Below are 23,077 nucleotides of genomic sequence, written 5' to 3' on the forward strand. Positions count from 1 at the left end.
TCCCAAGGTTACACTAAAGGTGCTGGTACCTCTGCCTCAAGGTGTGAGCTGTCAAACTTTACATCCCAGTACAGTCACCTGCTAGAACCCCCCAGCTTCTCATCGCATGTACCCAAGCTCTGCTCTGCACCTGCTCCTCACCAGGGAGGGCGAGAAGTGCCCTTAGCTCATCAGGGGAAGGGAGGGCGCAGTGGGAGCAGAAGGGCTACGCATAGAGGGTTATTGCATTGTGTCCTGTGGCATTATGAGAGTTTTTTTAAAGGCAAATAGAATAGGCTGAAATGTAAGTTTTCTTTTAATCTTCTTTAGGAGATGGGAAGAAGAGTAGCTGGGAACAACAAAGGAGATTTAGTTCTCAGTGCCTTGAATTATGGATTGAACCACAGACAGTAGGCTCCACTATCTCTCAGAAAGCAGAAATAGGGGATGGACAGCACTGACCTTTGTTCAGTCCTTCAGGATCCATCGTTATGTCCGTAACTTCTTTAAGGGCAGGCTCTAATCATGCACAAGTGATACACATTTAGAGTTTTCCCAGTATGTAAAACGTACTTAGCTTCCTGTGCGTGAAAGAACAATAGCAAAGGGACACTGATGAACATCGTTTGAGATTTAAAACAGGCCAGTGGATGGGTGTAACTCTTGGGACCCGAAGAAAGTAGGGCAGGATGTAGTTGCAGATAACGTCCCTGCTGCCAGAGCTGCCTTCCACCTCTTTGTTTGTGCTTAATTTTAATGTACCTCTCCAGTGCTGTAAGATCAGTTGCAGCATTATTATTCTTTAGATAAAGCTTTTCTGAACTTTTAGGAAAGATGGCATTAATATAGCTCCCTTGCTGTTTAACAATGCCCTTTTCTTCCCCTGGAAAAAAAGATTTAGGCCACTGTAGTTTCTTTATGTCATTGAGATGATTCATTTGGGCCATGGGAGGAGAATGACAGTTACTTGCTACGCAGACTTTTCCTGTGATTCATGGAGTACCATTTGTATCAGCCTTGAAGGAGGCACTTCATATGCTTCCTAGCAGGAAGGAAAAAGAGCATGATCAGAGCTACCAGATAGGTTACGGAAACTCGGTGCGGGGGGAAGGGGAGAGGGAAACGATTATTCAGAAGAAAGTTGCAAGGATGCCAAGATTCTGTCTGCGTTACCCGTTCATCTACTTAATGAAAAATGGATGTGTACCAAGCGTATATATAATTAAGGGAAACATCGTGACTGTAATTGCCATGTTCACAAAATAGTATGGCTTATTATATAACTTTTTTGTGTAAATATATCTTAGAGCTTTTCCTTCTGTCTCCTGAAACCGTCAGTGTTTCATGTGGTACAAAACTTCTATCCCTGAGTGATGTGTTTCAGCAACAGTTTCAGGTTTTGCTCTTAAGCAAAGGCGGCCGTGCACAGTGCTTTATGTTAGCTTTCTGCAGGGACGGATTTTTGTGCTCTAACATACTAATACAATTAGCAACTTACAAAGTGCACCAGCCTGCCAGATAGGAAGGCATTTTCCTTTCTTTACAATGAAGTAGTTTGAAAAGCTATACTGTGATTTTTTTCCTAAAAATAACAGCACAGATTGGCTACTTAATCTGCTCATAAAGAGAAATGCTCCTTTAGATGAGTCTCCCTATGTCTGCATTACAGATTTGGGGGGCTCTTTCACTGCTTCCAGCTGCTTCCAGCTCCTTTCCCTATAGGTAGAACTTACACGGTGGGAATAAATGGGAGCGGAAGAAATGAAGATTTCCGAATTCCTTAATTTCATCAGTGGGTTGGGGGATTGTTGCTGTCTGTCCTCCCACAGTTGGCCATATTTGGTGTCGTACGTGCACCTGTGTCAGGAGATAGAGCTGTGGCTGTTTAGCCCTGGAGCATGTATGAAGAGTCTTTATCTGGCTGACTGCACGCATAGCAAAGTTAGAATGGGAAAGTAGTGGTGTAACTGGAGATGGAAGGAGTGAAAGTAGGAGCAATGCAGAAAAGAATAAAAATGGATGTGAATTACTAATCACGTGCCCTGTATTCATTGATTTTTCACTGGCAATTAAAATTTTACTGTTTGATTCACCAATACTATTCAATCTTCCATTATTTCCTGGATTGTAAAATTCTGGCTCTGTTTTGATTTGGCAATAAATATGTTTATTGGGGGGGAAGGGTCTAATTATAGCTTTGAACTGTACTGTAGTGAGAGAGCATTTAAGTTGCTTCTGAATATTTCTGAGGCAGTGTGATGAGTCATGAAATACAACTTTTGCAGAAAATACCCTGATTGCCTAATGACTAGGTGTTGGTAGATGAAATTACATACACACTCTCTTGTTCACATGAAACCAGGGAAGTGTCTTTCTGAGTAAGCTGTTTGTTCAAGTTACCCAAGAAATGTCAAGGTTTATGGTTGCAAAATAGGTAAGAGGTATATGTTTGAGGAGCTTGAAAACACCTGCTGTTCCTTACAGATGCTGAAATACAGTTACTGTATTTTCATTCACAATGTAAGAAATTCATAGCATTAATATTTGTTTCCATACCTGTAAAGGAAAAATGCTGCCTAAAGCTAATGCAATTGATCATCTATGTACAAAATATTTTGTTTTGCAGATGATGTAGAGGAGGTTAACAGTATGGAAAACGTGATGTTAGAATATGCTGCAATGGACAGAGAACTTAATCATTATATGAGAGCAATTGAAGAAACAGTCAGTCAGGTAAACTGTCACTGCTGTTTAAGTTATCTACTATATATTCTTATTTAAATGTTATCTTTTAATTGCTAATTACACAATGTTACATTAAAATAATATATTGTTGGACAAACTAGATGTTTTAAAAGGTAAAATACTAAGGTTGCCCATACAGCTGTAACTTTGCTTCTCAGTATGCGTGCATTGTGATACAGTTTCTAATTACATGTTCAGTATTATTTTCCACAAAACTGCTGCACCAGTCAGGATATAGATGATTAGTGCTTTAGGAATGAATGGGGACTGTGTAGTTAACACAGCAGTCTCAGATGATACCTGCTTCATGTGTTGTGGATGATGGAAGCTGCGTAATGAATGAGGCAGCTGGTTTCGGGGATGAACAAGTGGTTGCAGTAGCAGTGGAACTAATGAAGCCTGGTTTCCAGTGTCTTTTTCCACATGAATTTGCTGATGCTTAATAAAGGGTGAGCTTGTGAACTGTTCATTCAATTAATCAGGGTCTCATTTGCTACCTGACCGCTCATTTTTGCAAGTCTTGTGGCAACTCGATGTTTGGAGTGGGTTTCTGGTTCGGCGTTGAACGTGATTGCAGTCGCCGGAGCGATTAGGATGACACAGACACAGGCGCAAGTTGCATAAGCTCCTTTTCATCAGCAAACCAGGCTGAACAGAGGATGCCACGGGTTAGGTTGCAGAACACAAGTTTTCAGAGGGGTTTTTCCTCTTCCTGCCTCTTTCAGACAGAAAGCGGTATCAAACAAAATCCCGTTCGTTTACGTATTTGCGCTCAGCGAACCTAAGAGCGGGGACTGGTGGAGGGGGAATGGCGGCCGGGCCGGCCGGCGCTGGCCGCCAGGGGGCGCCGGGGCAGCGTGGGCCCCAGGAGCCCTGGCAGGGTCCGCCGCGGTTGCGCATCAGCGCGCTCCGTGGCCTCTGCCCCTCCCCGCCGTCCTCCTCCCGCTGACTTGACCCTGCTGTTCCCACCCTGCTACTCTTCTTCCTGATTATCATCCTGTCCGCGCCCTTTGATTCTCTGTCCCTGCCTCTCTGACTCTGAATAATCGACTTAGCTGGGTAACCTTGTTGTCATCCTGATTGCACTACGTCGCTGCCCCCCCCGCCCCCCTTTTTTCCCTCTTCTCATTGTATCAGGCTGTCTCCAAACCATTCTCTTAGCACAGCTCCTTATTCTTTTTGCTTGCTGATCATCACTGCCTGGCTATCAGCAAGTGAAATATTGATAGCACAGGCTCCATGGCAGATGAAAATACTGAAAAAATCAATTTCAATGCAGTCTACTCAATCCTTACCTTCTTTTGGGCTGCATCATGCTTGGAGTACTTAACTCTCTAAATAACCTATCTTAGTATTTGCAGATAGAGTTTTAGGTGTCAATATTGTATGGATTTTTCTAGAGAAAGTAAAGGTGCATCCCTGATGGCCCTTCAAGATATAAAATCTATGTTTCAGTGCACAAAGACAGTAGAACTTTTCAATTAAACTTGTTTTTATTTTATTTTAAAAACAAAAGCAGGAGAGCAGAGCAATGCATTTTTCCTCTAGTTTAAATCTGAGAAACAATGACATTTTTATTTTGTAAACTGGTTTGCCTTTAATGAGTTTTAAGTATCATCCTGAATCAGATGCTTAACCTGAAAAGTTTTCATCCAAATAGTTAAATATCATATGCTTAGAAGGAGCTGAAAACTATGTCTACGCTGGCAAATGCTGGCCAGCATTAAATATGTTCTCTATGCAGTCTCTAAATACACATTTCAGTTCACATCGCGCCATAATTGCAGAGCTCGTAGCTTATATTTGGCAGATCAGTCAGAAGTTTTTCCTTTTGCTTAAAGTATTCATTATTTTTAAAGCCTTACCAGTAAAATCTAATTTAGTCATCACATCATTAGAGATTAATGATGTATATCAGGACTTAAGTGAAACATAGGTGGTATATGTATTTTTTGTAAGCTATTAACTAGTCAATGTGTTATTGTTGTAACTTTCTTTAAAAGGAATTTCAAGACAATTTCAACAATATCACTTCTCTCATTATCCCTGTACGTCAACAAAACACATCACTTTATGCATGACTTAAGTGTACAAAGAGTAAACCTCTCCCTTCGTCAGCAAAGCACTCAAATCCTGTATACTTCAGATGCATTTACTCATGCTCTTTAAATTAAGCACAGGCTTAACTGCTTGGCTGTAGTGGAGGTATTTTTGTTTGGCTTCAGTGGGGCATTGATACATTCATGATTTTTAGGACTGGATTCAGCAGTATCTGTCTTGTGTACAAAAATAAAGTCCTGGAGGTTGTTTTTTTTTTTTTTTCCTATTTGCTTTCTATTTTTAATTTAGCACATTTATGTTGTGTCAGAGACCCTTCCTTGTTTGGCTAAAACAATCTCCTTCTCTGTTTTTTCTTTCCAAAGCCTTTAAGAATGAAGCTCCAAGACATGCAACAAATTAAAGAGACTAGATGCATTAACAAAAACCAGTAATGGCTAATCAGCCACACTTCTCCCATCCCTTTTTCCTACCTCACTGTAGGGAATTTTCTGTACTTTCCACTGCCAGCACCCTGCACAAATCTTTTTGAATAAGATGAAGACATGTATATAAGGTTCTGCAGCAGAACAAAGATACAAAACTATTCACCAAGAGTAAAAGCTAGTAAGCTAATGCTTTAGGGGGGATAGCTGTGTATACTGCCTCTAGAACTACATACTATGTCTCCATTTACCTGTCAGAGACCAACTTAAAATCTGCTTCAGGAAACAGAGATACTATTACTGAGTTGAGGAGCGCTGCATGTGGAGGCAGCTGTAGAAAAGCTTGTGTTTAAAATAGCTTCCGCTGACTTGCTCCCTGGATCTAGCCGAATCCTTTACCTGAGGGCTTTCTCTGGGAAGTTGCAGCAGATCATTCATTTTCACAAGCCAACTCTTTTCATCTACAATATTAACAATATTTTTTCAAGCTGAAAAACACACTTTATTTGATTATTTTGTGAATTTATCTTTTTTTTTCCTGGTCTTTTAGTTTTTTCATACAGCAGTGAATCTCAAAGTAGGTTGTATTCTGTATTTCACCTTCTTATCACCTGTTTGTAGTGAATGTCCCACTGTAAGTTAACAAGATAAGGATAGCTTGCCCTCTCTGTGCAAACAGCATCAGTTAGAACTCTTGATTTATTATTTTATTATGTATACATTTAAGTGACATTGACAAAATGTTGATATTGTGCAACAGAGGTATGTAATATAAATAACAAGGAAGTAGTGTGAAGTATAGTTACATGCTTTTAAAAAAACAAGTTTTTGTTGATTTAGGCTGCAGTTGGCGGAATGCAGAAGATGAAACATATCAGCATCCTCTTCTGGTTGAATCATCAGCCTTGTTGAGTAAGAAATGAGCAATTGAATCACAGTGTTTCCAGCAATAGGCTGTGGGAAATCCTTTGTCTGTGGAAACTCCCTGTGCCACTGGATTTTCTTGTACCTGTGTAATGACTGGACTCCTACTGCTGTTGCTTTTTTCATTTGTAACGGGTATTTTTTAAATATATTAGCCAATATTTGGATGCTCTCCATGTGAAGTCCAGACAGCACTCTTTTTTTTAGTGTACCAACAACAACAAAGTGACTGAGAATGCTGGATTATCTCTTACTGACTTCTTTATAGTCTTGAAGTGGACCCAACTGACGGGGACTCACCAGGCTGACCTGGCCTGCTCAAACGTCCCCTGCTCTGGGAGAGCTCTCAGCTGGCAGAGGGCCAACATACTCTGCCTGCTCACTATCTTCCACTCTGCTTTCTAGATTTGAAGAGGGTGTCAATAGACTTTGATTGCTATCTCTGCTTTTCAAGCATTTGGCTTGTTTCAGGCTATAAAAGCTGGAATAAATTTTGTGAAGTCCACAGATTTTTTCTAAGTAAAATAAATCTCAAGGTATTGTAGATCTATCTAGAGAACAAGGAAGTCCTAACAAGCTGTATTATGCTGCATTAGTCCTGCCTCTCCTTTGCTCTGCAGCACCCCAAGTCTCATTATCTTCCTTGAATTTAGCAGGGAAGAGAATCTGGACTTTTTTTTTTTTTGCCGATGAGAGAGGGAAGCGTTGAGTTTCATAGTGGCATTGGCAATAAAGGAATAAAGGTTGCTTAGTACTTTCTGTTGTAGGTTACCACTTTGCTAAACTTAACTCCTTATTTTGCTTGTATTCTGTCTGCCTTCTGCTAAGCCTGAGCACTGAGAGGGAAGATGAGGACTAAACCTGAATGAGAGAAAGAAAAGCATAGGAGATATGCTTAAGAAGCATTTGTAATAATAATTTAATAATAATAATAATGGAAAAGGAAAAGGAAGGGCTTGGAAGGTCATGAAGTCGTATAGGCAGGCACACATGGGGAAGAGACTGGCTGATATAGTGCTAGGAGGTGGTGTTTTGCTGGAACAAAGAGAGGGGACTATTACAAGTTGCCTTGATGCTTAGGTATTGTCCCTACTTCTGCTACAGCTTTCCCATGCCATTTGAGGTGAGTCATTTGTATGAAAATGTCAGAGGCTGCTGACGTCTTCTTTATTTTCTGGTTTTCATACATGGAAACTAACTTGAGCACTTACAACTGCAGCTCAAGGGTCAAAGCAAGGGTAATTATAGTTTGAACACATGAAGTTTAATAAAACTGTTCTCTAGCTTTTTTTTTTTTTAAATCTGTAAAAGTACATGCAGTTGATGTAGTTGTGCATCTCGCGTAGGAATTGAGAAGTCTGGAAAGGGTCATTCATGCATGTGTGACTTCACAATTTGTCAAGTGCTCAGTGTTCTCTTCTTGGCAAAGATGAGGAATGCACCTTACACAAGAGTAGTTTTGTTTCTACAAAAGATACAGGAACTAGTCTTACATTTATTTCTGGTTTTGATAGAAGTTCCCTTTTAGCCTGCTAAGTTCATTGGGCAGGGTGTGGTAGGAGATGTTTGCTTTGTCAATAATTTAGAGCAGGATACTTGGTACTGGAGGTCTGCTGTCTTCATGGCCAAGTATATACATTTTAATCCTATAGAGGAATAATTCCTTTCAGTGATACAGCAAATGCCTTTATTGTGTGGAGGAAGGTCTTATTCATTCCAAGTGTGCAGCTTACAGATGATCTAAGCAGCATTTGCAGAAAAGGAGAAAAGTCCATGGAGGCTGTTTTTTGACTTGAAAACTATTTAGAAGAATTCTAGTTTCTTCACTTATAACTTGGAAGACAAGTGCTCCAATGACTTGCGCAGCCTTTCTTGATCTCAGAAAAACAGAAGGGACTCAGGGATAGTATCTCTGTTACCTGAGCTCTGCCAGCATAGCTGTGTTGGCAGAGTGTCCTGTTGGAGAAGGTTCTGCAACTATAGCCCTGTGACATCTTTGTATAAAGAAAACTAATCCCATAAAATACTTTCTGTAATGGAAGTTCCACTTGCAGTGCATTTTGAAGGAATAGCAAGGTCAATACCAAGGTCACCCTGCCCCCATATCCCTTGGTGTCACAGTTATAGCAGCAGAGTTTGGAGCAATGACCAAGTCCAGTCTGTGTGGCAGGCACTGACAGTGTCCTCAATTACCCTTGCTGCCTGTTAGAGACATGTCTGTGCTTCAAAATCAAATTTTCAGTTAGTCTTCCATATGGCTAAATATCAAAAGACTAAGAATCCCATGGGATGTATGTTTTGTAGTTGATTCATGACTCTCTGCCAGTGCACACTGATTGGTATTGCGATACCCATGAGAGTGCAGTCAGTGAAACCGTTTGTAACATGGAACTTCATAGAGCCTTACTGGATTTGATAGAGACTCAAGAAGTAGCCTTGTCAGATGCTTTCTTAATGAGCACTTTGCTCCTCTTTTTCTTCTTGCGGGCATTGCCATGAGAGCGTGTTTTAGGGCAGAATCCACCAATGATATCCATAACTGCAAATTTGACCTTTACCGTTCCAGTAGAGTTTTGAGTATGATCTTTGTTTGGTATGTGCAGTATGTGTCAGTGTTTCTTGATTCTGAAGTCTTGTATGCTGGTCGTGAACATTTCAAGACCTTTCTATCAAAAAAATCCTCTGCTACATAGAAACTGCTCAGGAAGATGCCTCCAAACTCTGCAGCCATGAAAATGGATTTAATGAAGTGGATAGATCTTGGGCTGGTAGGCGAAAAAAATGGACTCTTACAGTATTTCACCACATTTATTCTGACACTTGAACCGCAGAAGCTAATGAATCTATCTTAAAAGTTCACTTACAGTATACTGAAGTCCACCATCAGCAGCAGCAATGCATTCCCCTGATGAAAGGCACTGCACCTGTGCATTTTTCTTCTCTCCCATCAGATAGTGAATAGATTTCTAGAGACCTTACTTCAGCTTTAAAGTTTCTGTTAATGATGGAAACTATACCATGGCCACTATTTTGGTTCCTTGAATGCTAACTGAGATTGTTTACTTGCTGTCTGGCAATGAAGTCTTTTTACAGAACAAGCGAAACATGGACAACACTGGGGTCGAACCCTTATCATGACTCAGGCAGGATACTAGTGGGAAATAATGTGCAGCTCTAAACCTCTGCATAGACATAATGCTGTAGGGCTGAACACAGTTTTTGCAGGCAAACGTAATTCTGGCATTTCGTAACTTTGGAGTTCTTTAATGTTTTTAAATTTCTTTAATGTAATTCTTTTGAGATAATTTAGAATCAACAGTGGTATGCTTGTTCTGTCGTACTGCAGTCCCCAAACAATAATTCAAACAAAATTGTGCTGCTATTGGACGTGTACTCCGTTCCCTGCAGAAACTGAGACAAGAAGGCATTTCAACACATTTCTAATATTTACTTTCTAATATTTACTTTACTTTCTGTATGTGTCTCTGTACGTGTTGGGCTAAGCATTTGATGGAAGCTGATTTTATATTTTCCCAGAATTAGTAAGCGATGTGTATAGTTTACTACTGTAATATGTTACAGTTGACATTTGTTGAGCTGCACTAAAACCTTTTTTTTTTTTTTTAGTAAGCTGTATATAAAGAAATAGGAATAATGTTCATTGATTTATGTAGGTCATACAGCAGATCCTCAGTAATGTCTCTGTGTCTTACAGCAAGCATAAAAATATGTCCTGCTTTTTGGAAGCTAAACCCTGGAAACCCTTGCACACAAACGTAGGTTTGTTTGACTTGAGTGGAATTACTTAAATTTGTTGAGCTAAGCATTTTCCTAAATATTTGCAGGGTCAACACCATAGTTACTGAAATGGTGTTTGGCTTGTGCGGATAGGGGTGGAGCAGCAAGGGCCAGAGATGGTTAGCAGAGTGAGAATTTGGGTCAAAAGAAATGTTCTGGACCTTGGTCCATCGCATGGAACTGGGAGCTCCATAGAACAGTGTGGCAGCAGGGATAGTACTTAGGACAAACCTAGGAGGGAAAAAAGAAATAGAGCTCTGTCTTAATTTGAAAACTGTATTTGTTATGTTGGGTAGGAGCGCTGCCAAATAGGTAGCAAACTAGCCTGGGATTAAGGAGGACTGGATGCTATTTTCAAGTCTACCAGCAACTTATCTGGTTGACCTTGAAACAATTGTTCTACTCTGTGCCTTGGGCAATGGTCCCGTGTTCATTAATACCACTTCTGTGCTGTACCAAATCACCTGGTAGCACGTTCACATCAAATCAGCCAGATCACATGCTATCATGTTTATGCTGGCTGTATGCCGGTTGCAGAAGGACAGACACTACCTGATGGAGTATAACTGAGCACAATTAGAATGGGCAGTGAGTTGCACTTTATCAGTGTCATGCAGCTGAGGTGTTTTTAATCTTGGTACTAGACACATGGAAACTGAATTTACTATCTTGTTCAACCACGATCTCAGTTTCCACATCTGTGAAATGAGGACAGTATCCCGTAACTCTGTCTGTAAAGAGTTTTTTTTTTTTTTTTTTCCACCTGAGGATTTCAAAGCAGTCTGAGAGTTCAGCTTTGTTATGATTTTATTTGAATATCAAGGATTGTAACTGGCAGTCTGAACTGTTTCTGAAATTCCAGAAGATCACAACAGAGCACAACTGAAAGACTCTCTGGTTTGGATCTCTGATTTTCTAGAAAATGTCCGTATTTCAGAGTCAACATGAGTTAACTCTGTCTGATTTAGCTTAACCTGCAGGAGAGAGGAAAAAATTATGAAATATTCTGTTGGTAGGTGTCGAGGTAGCCAGTCAGTGCAAATTGAAAGGCTTTTTCATCTCAGATCATGGATTTTCTTGTTTGTTTGTTTTTTGGCTAATGAAACATATTACTGGCAACACAGGAGTTGTAGCTTCAGTTGATCGGTAGTGAAAATAGTCTTTCAAATTAACCATTTCAGCTAGAAAGCTCCTGCTGACAGTCCAAGGACTTGAATGCTGGGGTAGGGAGACCCTAAAGGCTGGATTATTCTCAGCAGCAGGGGGTTTGACTTGAAATTAATTTCTCCTGTTAATTGAACACACCCTAGTTGATCAGTGCCTTTGGGGAGACTGTTTTGGAATTGGTGCCGTAAAATGGCTCTCTCCAAATGTTCAGTATTGTCTTAATTAGTATAATTGCTTCCAGAGATTATGGGTGTTGGGTGTTTTAATATTCCTCCACGAAAGTTTAAATATTAGTCTACTCATTTAGAAATATTTGCTCTTTTCACCATTACGTTTTATATTGACCTTATCAATAAGAACATTCAATTCCTCAGATTTTCCCTCTTTCCGAAATTCTCAGCAGCTGCACAATGAATTATAGATAAAATATTGCTTATAACACTAACTAGATTAGACTTTTTGTGGCTGCTACTACTATGAATTTGTTCTTTATGAAAGAATTTCAGTTAAAGAGGAATTGATAGAAAAATTTTACTCTAATTCCTAGCTTCCTCATAAATTATGTTGTTTGGGATGTTTTTCTTGGTGAGCTGTACGGTACTGGGCTTAATCAGGAGCGTACATGTAACATGTTGTAATGTAGAATGTACCATATTCATGCAACTTCATAATATAAAGCTTGTCTGAATGTTTTAAGTTTTTATAGAACTGTCAATTTAAGGCCTTTGTTAAAATGGGAAGAGCTAAAGGTTTCTGGAGGATTTTTTGGTTTATTTTTTTAATGTTGAAAGTTTAAGAATAGCTCTTTGATGTTTCTTTTATTTCAATAAGTTATGTAATGGATTTCTCATGATTTTTAGCGCTTGCGCTCAGCCTTTTCTGCAAGTTTTGAATTGTCTTTCTTCCTCCCCTTTTGCAGTGCTCCTATGCATAGGATGTTGTGCTTTGATTAAAATGAACAAATAAATACAGCATAAGACTTCTTTGCTTTTGTGGTTTGCTGCAGTAACTATGCCTGTTTTAATGGCTGTTAACGTTAAAAAAAAATTATTTGTGCTTAAAAGTATGTATGCATATAACTGTTTCCAACATCAGTTGGAGGTTTCAAAAAAGACCTAAATCCTGCCAGAAATCAATACCAGATGTCACGGTATCTCCTAAATGTGGTCCCATTGTTGATAACCTACAGTGAGTTGCAAACACTGTGCTTGATAATAAGGGCTGGCAAGTTGAACTAATTTCTGGAGCTCTCCTCTTACTTAACTGAGCTAAATGCGTAGCCTGAGTAAGCTGATTTAACCAGCTGAAGTATTTCTTTTATCCTTAGACTTGTGTGTTAACACTGACAGTGAATGAAGAATATTTTAAAAGACTTATTTTCTTGAGTGTGTACATCAGATAAACCAAAAACTTCCTTGTAAAGTTCACACGCGCACGCACTCACACACCATGCCTGATAAATTCCACAAAAACAAGTAAATGACAAGCTAAGTGATGTTGCTACTGTTAACTCTCTGGCTTTCTTTTATGTCTTACTTCACCACCACAACACGTTTATGAACATTTCACTATGTTTGGTTGACCACATATTTATTAATTCTCTGTACAAAGCAGTTACTATGCCATTTTTTTTCCCCAGCAGTCTGTTGTATGGAGAGAGGATAGTCTAATAAGGGATTGTATGGGAAGGAGAGTTTACGAGGGTTGGTGGAAAGGTGGTAGCTCGAGTGGGGCAGGCTTTCGGAGTGTGGTTTTTGTGGTATGTGATAACTGTTGTAATGATAAAATGTGGGCTGTGGATGAGATGTTTTTCCTTGGATATTTTTATGCTTAGTTGGAGGTGTTCAAAGGATATAGGTGAAGGTTGGGCTGCACTAGGGATAGTCTGGTCCAGGTCAGTAAAACTGTCTATTGAAATGGGGCGTTTCTTGACTTGGCTCTTAACAACACTGCTGTCCCCCGGGGAAAAAAAACCCCACCTCCCCAACCTCTACTAAATTCCACTAACTACTGCAGCCACAGCCCTCATCATCACCTCTTTTCCCAGGAGTCACGTTGATTATGCTCAGTTTGGGCAGCTCCTCTTCCTGCTACAGACTATTTAGGATTTAGAATCCCTTTCTGGTCCATTACTTTCACCAGAATCAGAGTAGACTGTGTTTCGTTTCGTGGCGTGCACCAAACGGAGAAGAAACGTAGAAACAGATGTATTCCATGGATATTTTGGATATATATATTTTTTCTTTCCCACAGCAATGGATTATATCTCTTAGCAGAGAAAATCTAACAGAACAGTGGAGGATTCAATAGTATCTTCTGATAATCTGGCCTATCAGTCAGACTTGCACAGAGCTGTCCCAGTCAATTATAACTATGTATGCCTCTGCATACATATACTCAGGTATGCTCCCTAATCTACCAGTTAGGTTTGCATGTGCCTGGCCTCTTTCATCAGTCAGTCTTAAAAACATACAGACTGTTGAATCCCATCAACTGGATTTGCATACACAGCACAGAAAACTATAGCTGTTACATGTATAACAGCTCAAAATGAACTTGCACTCAGCCATTAAAAGAACACCAAAACTCAAAAATCAAAGTCAGTCACCGTTATATTAGTTCTCTTCAGTGCTCATTTGTCTGTTAAATTTTGAATAGAAGGACAATTTTTATGGTAATTAAGACTGCTAAGGAGAAAATCCAGCTAAAGCAAAAAGGGCTTACAGAGTATCACAGGTGTGGCTTTACTTCTGTTCAAGGAGAAACAGTCAATACATTCAGAAAAGAGGTAACTGTTATGGTAAGTACAGTCATGAATGGAAGAGAAATACTTATTCACAATATGTCGCATAAAAACAAAGGGACATTTTATGAAATCATCCAGCAGCAGGCTTTAAACAAACAAAAGGAAGCAACTTTTTACACAGTAAATAATTAAATTGTGGAATTAATTGGTACAGGATGTGGCACAGGACCAGAAGCATTAATGGGTTCAGTATGTTACTAGACAAATTCATGGAAGAAAATCTCATTGACGATTGTTAGACACAAAGATGCAAAAACAGTCACTGTCTCAGGAAATCCCTAAACTGCATCTTGCTAGAAGCAGGGAGAGTACATGATGGGGGACAGAGAAAGATCTTTTTATTTGGCCCTCTTGTCATACTTGTACTCTAGGTGTTTGCTTCTGTCACTGCTAAAGACAGGAGAGTATAGTTCTTTAGTCAGATGCAGTACTCGCATCTTTATCCTGTTATGACTAGGAAACAAACTACGCAGAAAATTTAGAGCCTACAAGCACTAATCCATCCTGAAATTTATGTTGACTGGCTAGTTAGCTTTAGAGGAAATAACATGTATGCTCTATTTCAAGCCTGTTTTGGAAAATAGTTAGATGTAAAAGCTACCTTTCACCTCCATCATATTAATATGTGGAAAGTGTTCAAGGTATCTAATAATTTATCTCTGTCGTCTTACTCTTATATTTGATGACTTAAAAAATAAGTAAATGAGCATCTCCTGCTCTGGGCATTGTAACATAAATGAAAAATTCTTAATCTCAAAGCTCACTTCAAATCTGCATCATATAAAACCACACAAGCCTTTTAATAATTAGATACCGGCAGATAAAATCCTTCTTGAAGTTAACAGTTACACCCACTTGGACCAGAGAAAAGAGGAATCTTGAGCTAGATCTTTGTCTTGCTGCCAGTTTTCTCCCTTGATGCTCGAGAAAAAGAAAAGAAGCTGTATAACATGTTCTAAATAACAAATCTTGCTGGTAATGCTGAAGAGGGGAAGCTCTGGATGGGTATCTTCTGAGACCCCCTTGTAAACTTGATGAAATTGCAGCTGAAGCACCTGCTCTGGTCATAACCACACCAAGTAGGATGAAGTATTTTCTTGGGCATTTAGGTACCATCCAGCATAGATTTCGAACTGATTTTAATAGATAAAAGTTTGAAACTTTAACACCAGTCTCTGAAATTCCTGAGTCAATGAACATAAAAATGTCTTTTTTATCCCCACCATCAGTGTTATAAACCGGAAAGGTGGTCCAAGTAGGATCAGTTATACGATCAACTGAGTTCTGAGTATGGGCTGCTTATCACTGGCGATAATGAGTAAGAGACAACAAAGTACACAGTATTTTTAAAAAGAGAAAACACTAAATTGATAGCACTGCCAGGAAAAAAGCATGACCTTCCGCATGTGTTTCCATGTGCTGAGAAATGTTTGGCTCCATCACTTTTGTAATTTTCCTTCAAGTACTTTTTGCCTCCTTTAGCCTCCTCCTTTATAAAAAGTCAGCTTCTTTAACCTCTCGTATAGGTTGTGTGCCTGAGGCCCCTCCCCGTTTTAGTATGACCTTTGTCAGTCCTTTGTTCTTCAGAAACTGGAGACATCCAGTTTCTCCATGTTCCTCTTGAACTGGGGAGCTTGAAACAGGATGCGGTATTCCAGCTGTAGCCTTCATAGAGGAGGATGGTAACCTCTCTTGTCCTGCTGGCCCCTAATACAGCCCAGTATCCAGTTTGCCTTACTTGCGATGAGAACGTTGTCTCACTTATGGCTTGGCATCCACCATAACCTCCATGTCCTTTTCAGTAGAGCTGCTGCAAAGCCAGTATCCTGTCCTAGCATGCACAGATGTATGGGGCTATTCTGCTCCCAGAACAGGTGCAGAACTTTTCTCAGTAAGCTTTGTAACGTTTCTGTTGGTCTAATCCTGAAGCTTTTCAAGGTACCTCTTAATTAAACCTCATTGCTTGGTATGTGAAAAATACCCTTAGTTTTTTATTGTCTGGAAAACTGCTGGGAGTGTGTTGGGTTTCATTGTCCAGCTTGTTGGTGAGGATACTGAACATTTGTTGTAGCCCTACTAGTCACACTAGGGTACCCTGCTTGTTACTGGCTACCAAGTGGATGTCAAACTAATGTTTATTATGAGCGTTACCCTCTGAGCCCAGCTGTCCCATCAGTTTTCAATCTACCTAGCAGTCCATTTGATCACGTGCAGTACTCACCCCATGTTTGCATAGCAGGTCATTTCATCACACAAGGCAATCAGGTTGATCAAGCATGCTCTGACCTTGGTAAATCCGTGCTGGTTGTTGCTAATTACCTTTTTGTTCTTTGCCTGTTTGGAAGTGGATTCCAAAAGGAAGTGGTACATAATCTTTATCGGGGCTGTGGTGAGACTAACTGGTCTGTAGTTCCCTAAATCCTTTCTCACGCCTTTTTTTTTTTTTTTTTTTTTCTGAAAGGACAGGCATAACACTAACTTTTTTCCAGTTGTCAGAGACCTCCCCGATAGCCATTTTTTTTTGTAGATGATAGACTGCAGTCTTGGAGTCACGTCAGTGAGCTCTTTCAGCTCCCTTAGATGAACCCCAATCTGATCACACTGATTTGAATAAATTCATCCAGCAACTCTTAACTAGCCCCTAACTTGTTACTCCTAACCTATTGCTTCCCAAACCATCCTGGAACACCTGGAGATCTGGGAGCAGTCTCCCTGTGAAGACTGAGCCAAAAATGTATTGAGTACTTCAGCATTTTCCATCTCTACCATCACTAGGTTGTCTCCCCCACTCAGCAACAGTCTGTTTCCTCTGAACTAACAGAATTCCTTCTTGTTGCTCTTTATATGCCTCACTTATTTTAACTCTAAACGCACTTTGGTTGTCCTGATTTTGTCCCTAAGTACCAAAGCTTCTTTGCTACTTTTGCAATACAAAAGCATTGCTTTGGTACTCCTTTGCCTGTTCTTTTTTCCCCATATACTGTCTTTTTGCATTTCAATTCATTAAGAAGCTCCTTACTTTTTCAAATGGACCTTCTGCTGAAATTTCCAGCCTTCCTGTACAACAGGATTATTTCATTTTTCTTTAGAAACTGAACAGCTGTCATTGGCACTGCATGTGACAGCCTCCCAGAGGATTCTGCCGAACAATTCCCTGAATTAACCTGAAGTTCACTCACTTAAAATCCTGAATGCTAAATCTTCTGCTTACTTTCCCAGCCTTCTTTTGGATCCGAAATACAATTAGCTTGCGTTCGCTGCTTCCAAGCTACTATCTGTGACTACATTTGCCACCTGTTCTTCCCTGATTGGGAGTAGAGGTCAAGTAGAGTATTACCTCTGCTTGGTTTCTCTGGCATTTTCATTAAGAAGTTTTCACCACTGCTATCTAGAAACATCCTGGATTGCTTGCACAATGTCATGCTACCCACGTGGCTGAAATCCCCAGTGAGGATCAAGGCTGGTAATTGGGTTGCTTTTACTCGTTGTTTGTAGACAGCCTTGTCTACTACAGCTCCTTGGTCGGGTGGTCTGTAACAGGCCCCCACTGCAGCATGACCAGTGTTGCTTTTTCCTTTGCTTTTGACAAAAAGGTTCCTGAAAGACCTGTCTGTGGTTTCACACTAGAACTCTGCATAGTCAAGGAGATACCCTGTAAGAAAGTACAGCTTCTCTTCTTCTTCCTTGCTTCTCCCTTCACATCCTCCATGACAGTGTTCCAGTCCTGCATGCTGTACCATTTAGTCTTTGTGATCCTGATCACTTCATAACCCTCTGACTGTGCGAGGACTTCCAGTTCTTCTTGTTTTTTTACCCAAGCTCCATGTATTAGTATCCAGTCACTTTGAGGTAAGCCTCTGAATGCCCTCCCAAGTGAAAATGTGTAACTGTCCCTTGTAGCCTTTTCTCACACATACCTTTTACTCTATATGCATCCTTTCATTATCTCTGGACCTAGGTACCTATTTCTTAGTGAGCCTCGTTTAAAGCTATCCTCACTACTTTAGCAAATCTGTTTGCAAAGACGTTCTTCCCTTTGTCAGGTGGATTTTATATCTTCTTAGCAGTCCTTCTTCATTGAATGAGCCATCATTAATAAAGAAATCAAAGCCTTGCTGGTGACACCAGCTACATGGCCAGGCATCAATCTGCTGGTTACATCTGCTAACCAGGCCTCTCCCTTGACTAGAAGGATTGAGGAGAGCACTACTTGGGGTCCTGTCCCCATCGTGCTTGCTCAGAGCTCTATAGTTCTTTTTGATCTGTGCAACTTTCCCCTAGTTGCGTTACTCATGCCTCACATGGATTAGCACCAAGGGGCAGAACTTGGAAGGTTGGATGCGTCTTGGCAATCTTTCTGCGACATCAGAGATTCAGGATCTGGGCAAGCAGCAGATCTACCTGTATAATAGCGATGGATTCTTCTGTCTCACACAAGAGACCATCACCAGCCACAAACACTGTTAGCGGTTCTAATCCAAAGACTTGAGAATTTTCTCCTAAAAGAGCTTGTTATCTTCTTCTGTTCCTGTAACTGCTATGTACGCTGCTGAAGGAAGAAGCAGAGCTTTATTCCTGTTACCTGCAGTCAGAGGCCTCCAGCTTCTGCAAGTTTGTATCCTCTTTGTGCTCCTCAGTTGCTTTGATCTTACGTTCCTTCTCACTGTGATGGGGCTTAAGCTCTTGCCTCTGCGAAATCTTTTCAAAGATCCTATTGATCTCCTGTGCATCACTGCTGGTGCAGTGAAGCCTGCTCACCTGCAGCCCTTCACCTAGCACAGCAATGAGCGCTCCTCCCTGATTGAAGCTGTGGCTCTCAGCTGCAGGGAGGAGCATCAGGCGTTCCGAGCAGTCCAAGCCCCAGATGGCAGAATCTACCCTCAGCACTACCATGGGGGTTGAAGTTGTCAGAGTACCAGAAATGGTTGCACCAGTATCCTGTGTTGTGCTATCACCATTCAGGAGCAGCTTCTGGGAGCAGCATCTATGGGATTCCTTCACACTCCCTGCAGTCTAACTGCCATTTTAACTGCCTTGCTCCTGCTTTTGTGTCCTAATTGCAAGGCTCCTGGTTGCTGGTGCTCCCTGAGGTACCAGATAAGTATGTGTAGCTGATGCAATTTAACTCTGTCCCTACTACAATTTCCCACCTGTGAGGGAACCTTTCATGCTGCCAGATAGTTAGTTCCCTGCCCTGGTTTATTTGTCTTGTGGTCACTGGTACCGTCACACTTTGCTTCGTCTTGCGCTGCTATTCGAAACAACGGTTGGAAATCAGATATGAGTTAGCCCTGCTGTTTTAGGACTGGGACTAACAGTCTTAGTTTAGGGGTAGACAAATTAAGGTGAATTATGTGGGATCTGGTTTAATGTGCTTTCCACTACAACCATTCAGTAAAGTAGATGTGTGTTGTTCCTTTTCTTCTGTGAAGTATTTTTAGTAAACCCTCAGCGCCTGTTTTATTGCATGACTAATGCATATTGGTACATCTGAATTACATCTCTCCTGAGTCATTTTGTTCTGTAATGACATATTTAAATGTTTAAATCTCTATAGAAATTAAATCTTGTAAAAGATTTTAAGCTTTTGTTCTTGGGATTGTTTTGTGCCCGTATTATATGACCACACACCTCTAGTATGGGGAAGATCTCCTGCATGGTGAAGATTAACAGAATGCTGTATCGCAAAAATGTGTCTGGAAATCATAAGTAAACTAGTGTGCTTTTGCACAGCCCAAGTTTTCTTTTTTAGAATCAGATTTTCCCTGCTTGACTTGTAACGTTGTCACGTTTAACATTTCAGGAATACTGTTGTTGGACTCTTAACTTTTCCTAAGCCGCTGCTCACGAGCCCTAGTAAAATTTTCCCTCATCTCTTCTCAGGTAGCAGTTAATTCACGTTTTGAAACTAGGGCTTTGTCTATGTGGAAGGTTTTACCAGTCAGAGCAGTATAACCCCATTACACCGGCAGACCCTGCATTTATGCTGTGGCATAAGTGGTTTTTTGGTTTTCTTGTATTTTCCTTTTTCTCTTTTGTTTGTTTTATTTTGTTAAACTCTCATATAGGAGATGTAAGCTGAATGAAATAAAAGGATCTGCAGGTTTGATACCAGGATAGCTGTTTACATTTATTGCATGTGTAGATCAACCAAACAGTCTTCCTTGAATTATTTTGTCATGTATACTACTTCTTGAATCTATTCCCTAGTCTGCTATCTTTCTCTTATCGGCCCACAATGCCCTTTTAGTCCTTGAACAAATGCCTGTTATAGCAGGCTGTCCTTATTTTGAAATGCCTCACAAGCTTTCACTTGTGTGTCGTTATCCCAGATTTGTAATCTCTGTTTTTCCTGATGTGTGGTTTATATTGCATTTTTGCTTGTGTGCCAGGTCCATTGTGAGCTCTTTTGGGCAGGGAGCTGTTCGTTGCATCATGTTCTTTCTGAAGCCCATACCATGTTTTTAGGACCGAAAGAATAATCATCGATCATTGTGAAAGAGCAACATTCCTCTATTCTGCTATCTATGAATATAGTTTGAGGCTTTTTGTTATGTTTTCCAAGCAAGAAATCAAAACCAAGAACCATAGAAAGTGTGTGTTTTGTACTTGCAAAAATGGATTATACTGTGACAAAGGATTTGAAAAAGAAAACGAGCTTTCACTACTAGGCAAGTGAGCTGGTACTATAGACAAGAAAAATGGAAGGTATTTGTACTGGTGGTTCTGAAAGAACCATGCAGAAAGGAAATAAATGACTCTTAAGCTGAATAGTTAGGCAATAACCTGGGATGTGGGAGAGTCAGGTTCGAGTACTTGCTCCAATTAACTTTTAATTAGTTATACAAAGTGGAGCAACTTCAAACAGGAGAGATTGAAATGTCTAACCCCAGAATACCCAATAGCCTATGGGCTAGGACAGCCAATATGGGATGAGTAGAGATTTGAAAACGGGTCACTCACCTTAGAGATGACTGTTTTAACCACTGAGATATTAAATCTGATAGTCTGTTTGTCTCTCTCTCGTTGTTTATGAGGAAGGATTTGTCTGGCTTAAGCATCTGACTCAAGGAAAGGGTTTGTGATGGAGGCACCCATCCCCATTAGAGAAACAGGACTCCCTGTCCTACTGAGTACCTTCAGCAATTCTTTGCTTAGATAGTTAGCATTTGTGATTCCTTATTTTTTTGACACTTGGCTTTCTTGTTACATTTTATAACAAGTCTGGTGGTCTAATTTAGGGAGGGGATTGTATTAGATAGCAGGGTCTCTAAAGCTTAAGTGCTGCAATTTGCGTCTTTGCAACAGTTTAGTCTATTTGTGAATCTAGTCATCTGTCATAAAGTAGTAGCTTGTAAAGGAGCTGACCGACCAAATGGGTGCAAAGGACTTTTAGTAGGGTTGACGTACTAAATAGCAGACATAAAGGCATGCACATCGGTAAAATGTGCTTACTGCTAAAGCAGGAAACTATGCTAATATGCTAATTACATCATCTTGAGAAACTGCTAATTATCTCAGTGGGATTTCATGAGTTCGCATCCATTTGATTTCTTCTAATTCAGATTCTTGTCATCCTCATCTGCAGTCTCTTACCCAGAGTGAGCATGGAAATCGACACAAGTATTTCTAGTATGCAAACAGACATCAGCAGTTCCACTTCAAAGCAGTAGCTTCTGAAGTGGGTGTTTTAATTATTCCGTTTTGAGTTAGTGACTCTGCAAAAGAGCTTTTCTTCTGCTAGTGAGCTGGGCATTCTTCTTCTCTCCCCTTTTTTTTTTTTTTTTTTTTTGGTTTTGCTCCCCAGCTTGCAGTAGGGCATGTCTCATTGTCTCTGGCATGAAAGCAATGAAATGATGGAGCAGTTAATGATCATCAGTTTACTGATCGTTATCCGTAACTCCCTCAGGCAGGGAGTTGTATGTCCGGTTCTTGGGATCTTTTGCATTCAGTATTTTTTGTGACAAGATGAGATTTGTCATTACTCGTCCCATGAGCCTTTCATGAACTTGAAAAACAAGGGCAGATATCAGTGCTTTTGTAGAGACGGACTATGTCTGCTGTCTAAGGCTAAGGCCCCTTGGACAAGAGGATCTGTTGGTGGGGAAGAGAAACTCGTGAAGCAAGGAGTATTGTCATATGATTCTGTATTGCATGGCAGAAGACAAACAAAAGCAAACAATCGTCATGTGGATTAATAATAGGTTGAAAGGTTAATCTACAGGAACTGCCCGAGTGAGTGATCGGCCAAGATCTGGCTGAACTTTCATCTGGTTGTGAATAACTATGGAGTAGTTTCAGTTCAAATCTAAGTATTTTGCTGCAGCATGTACTCATGGAGAAGATCCCAGTTAAAGATGGATGCCATTTTATAAGCTTTAGTTACACTGAGCCACTTTGGATGGTGTATTTTCATCTTCTAGTGTGGTGTCATGAAGTTGTACTGACTGTTGGGGACGGTGTGAAGCATTTACACTCTCAGGAAAAAGTGAGGCCAGAACCAATGGGTACAACTGGGAGAGCACAAACTACAGTGCCCCACTCTAAGTGAGGTCAGTATAACCTACCATTCCTGTGAGACTGCTGACCCTTGTATGAAGGGAAGGTAGTCACTTGCTCCATCTGCTCCCTACTCCTTTGCCAGTGACTCAGGAACTAGTGTTTGGTGAGGATGTACTATATAAAAGGAAGAATGGTGGCATCCCATGATTAGATCTAGCAATAAGAGAGAAAGAAGTTTAGCATGTGATATACAGTGGACGAGTCAGAGAAATGAAGGAGAAGCGAGTTTAATCAAGTTATAAGAGGAAAGGTGCCGTACTGAGAACTTGTGATGAATGGTGATGGGCTGTTCAAAAGGAGCACAAAAGAGGGAAAGCAAAGTAATAAGAGAGACAGGAAGGATGAGTTCAAACAACAGTACTAAATACAAGATCTAGGACTGTAAATTTAGGAAAGAAGTTCGGAAAAGTTGGAGCGACAAGGGAGATGTGATTAGGAGAAATGGCTGGCCTAGGGTGTGTATCAGCAGCCTGGAAGAACTCGGGCAGACAAATTTGATAGCCTTGCAGAAGCTGAGGAGCAAGAAAAAATATGCACATTGAGTTTGAAACGATCAGAAGGGAAATAGTAACATGCATAGAGTGATATGTTTGGAAGAAAGTGAGTTCTTTTT

At 40.4% G+C, this 23,077-nt stretch overlaps 1 protein-coding gene across 5 annotated transcripts in view; it reads left to right on the plus strand.

Annotated features, from left to right (window-relative positions):
* NSMCE2 (NSE2 (MMS21) homolog, SMC5-SMC6 complex SUMO ligase) overlaps nucleotides 1-23,077 on the plus strand; it is a 129,282-nt gene that overhangs the window by 25,991 nt on the left and 80,214 nt on the right. For all 5 annotated transcript variants that reach the window (XM_068933269.1, XM_068933268.1, XM_068933267.1 and 2 more), the window contains one exon: nucleotides 2,606-2,712. In XM_068933269.1, the coding sequence (XP_068789370.1) occupies nucleotides 2,606-2,712 (107 nt within the window). The remainder of the gene's footprint in view (nucleotides 1-2,605; nucleotides 2,713-23,077) is intronic.

The sequence above is a fragment of the Struthio camelus genome, chromosome 2 (assembly GCF_040807025.1).
Source record: "Struthio camelus isolate bStrCam1 chromosome 2, bStrCam1.hap1, whole genome shotgun sequence".
Classification (NCBI taxonomy): domain Eukaryota; kingdom Metazoa; phylum Chordata; class Aves; order Struthioniformes; family Struthionidae; genus Struthio; species Struthio camelus.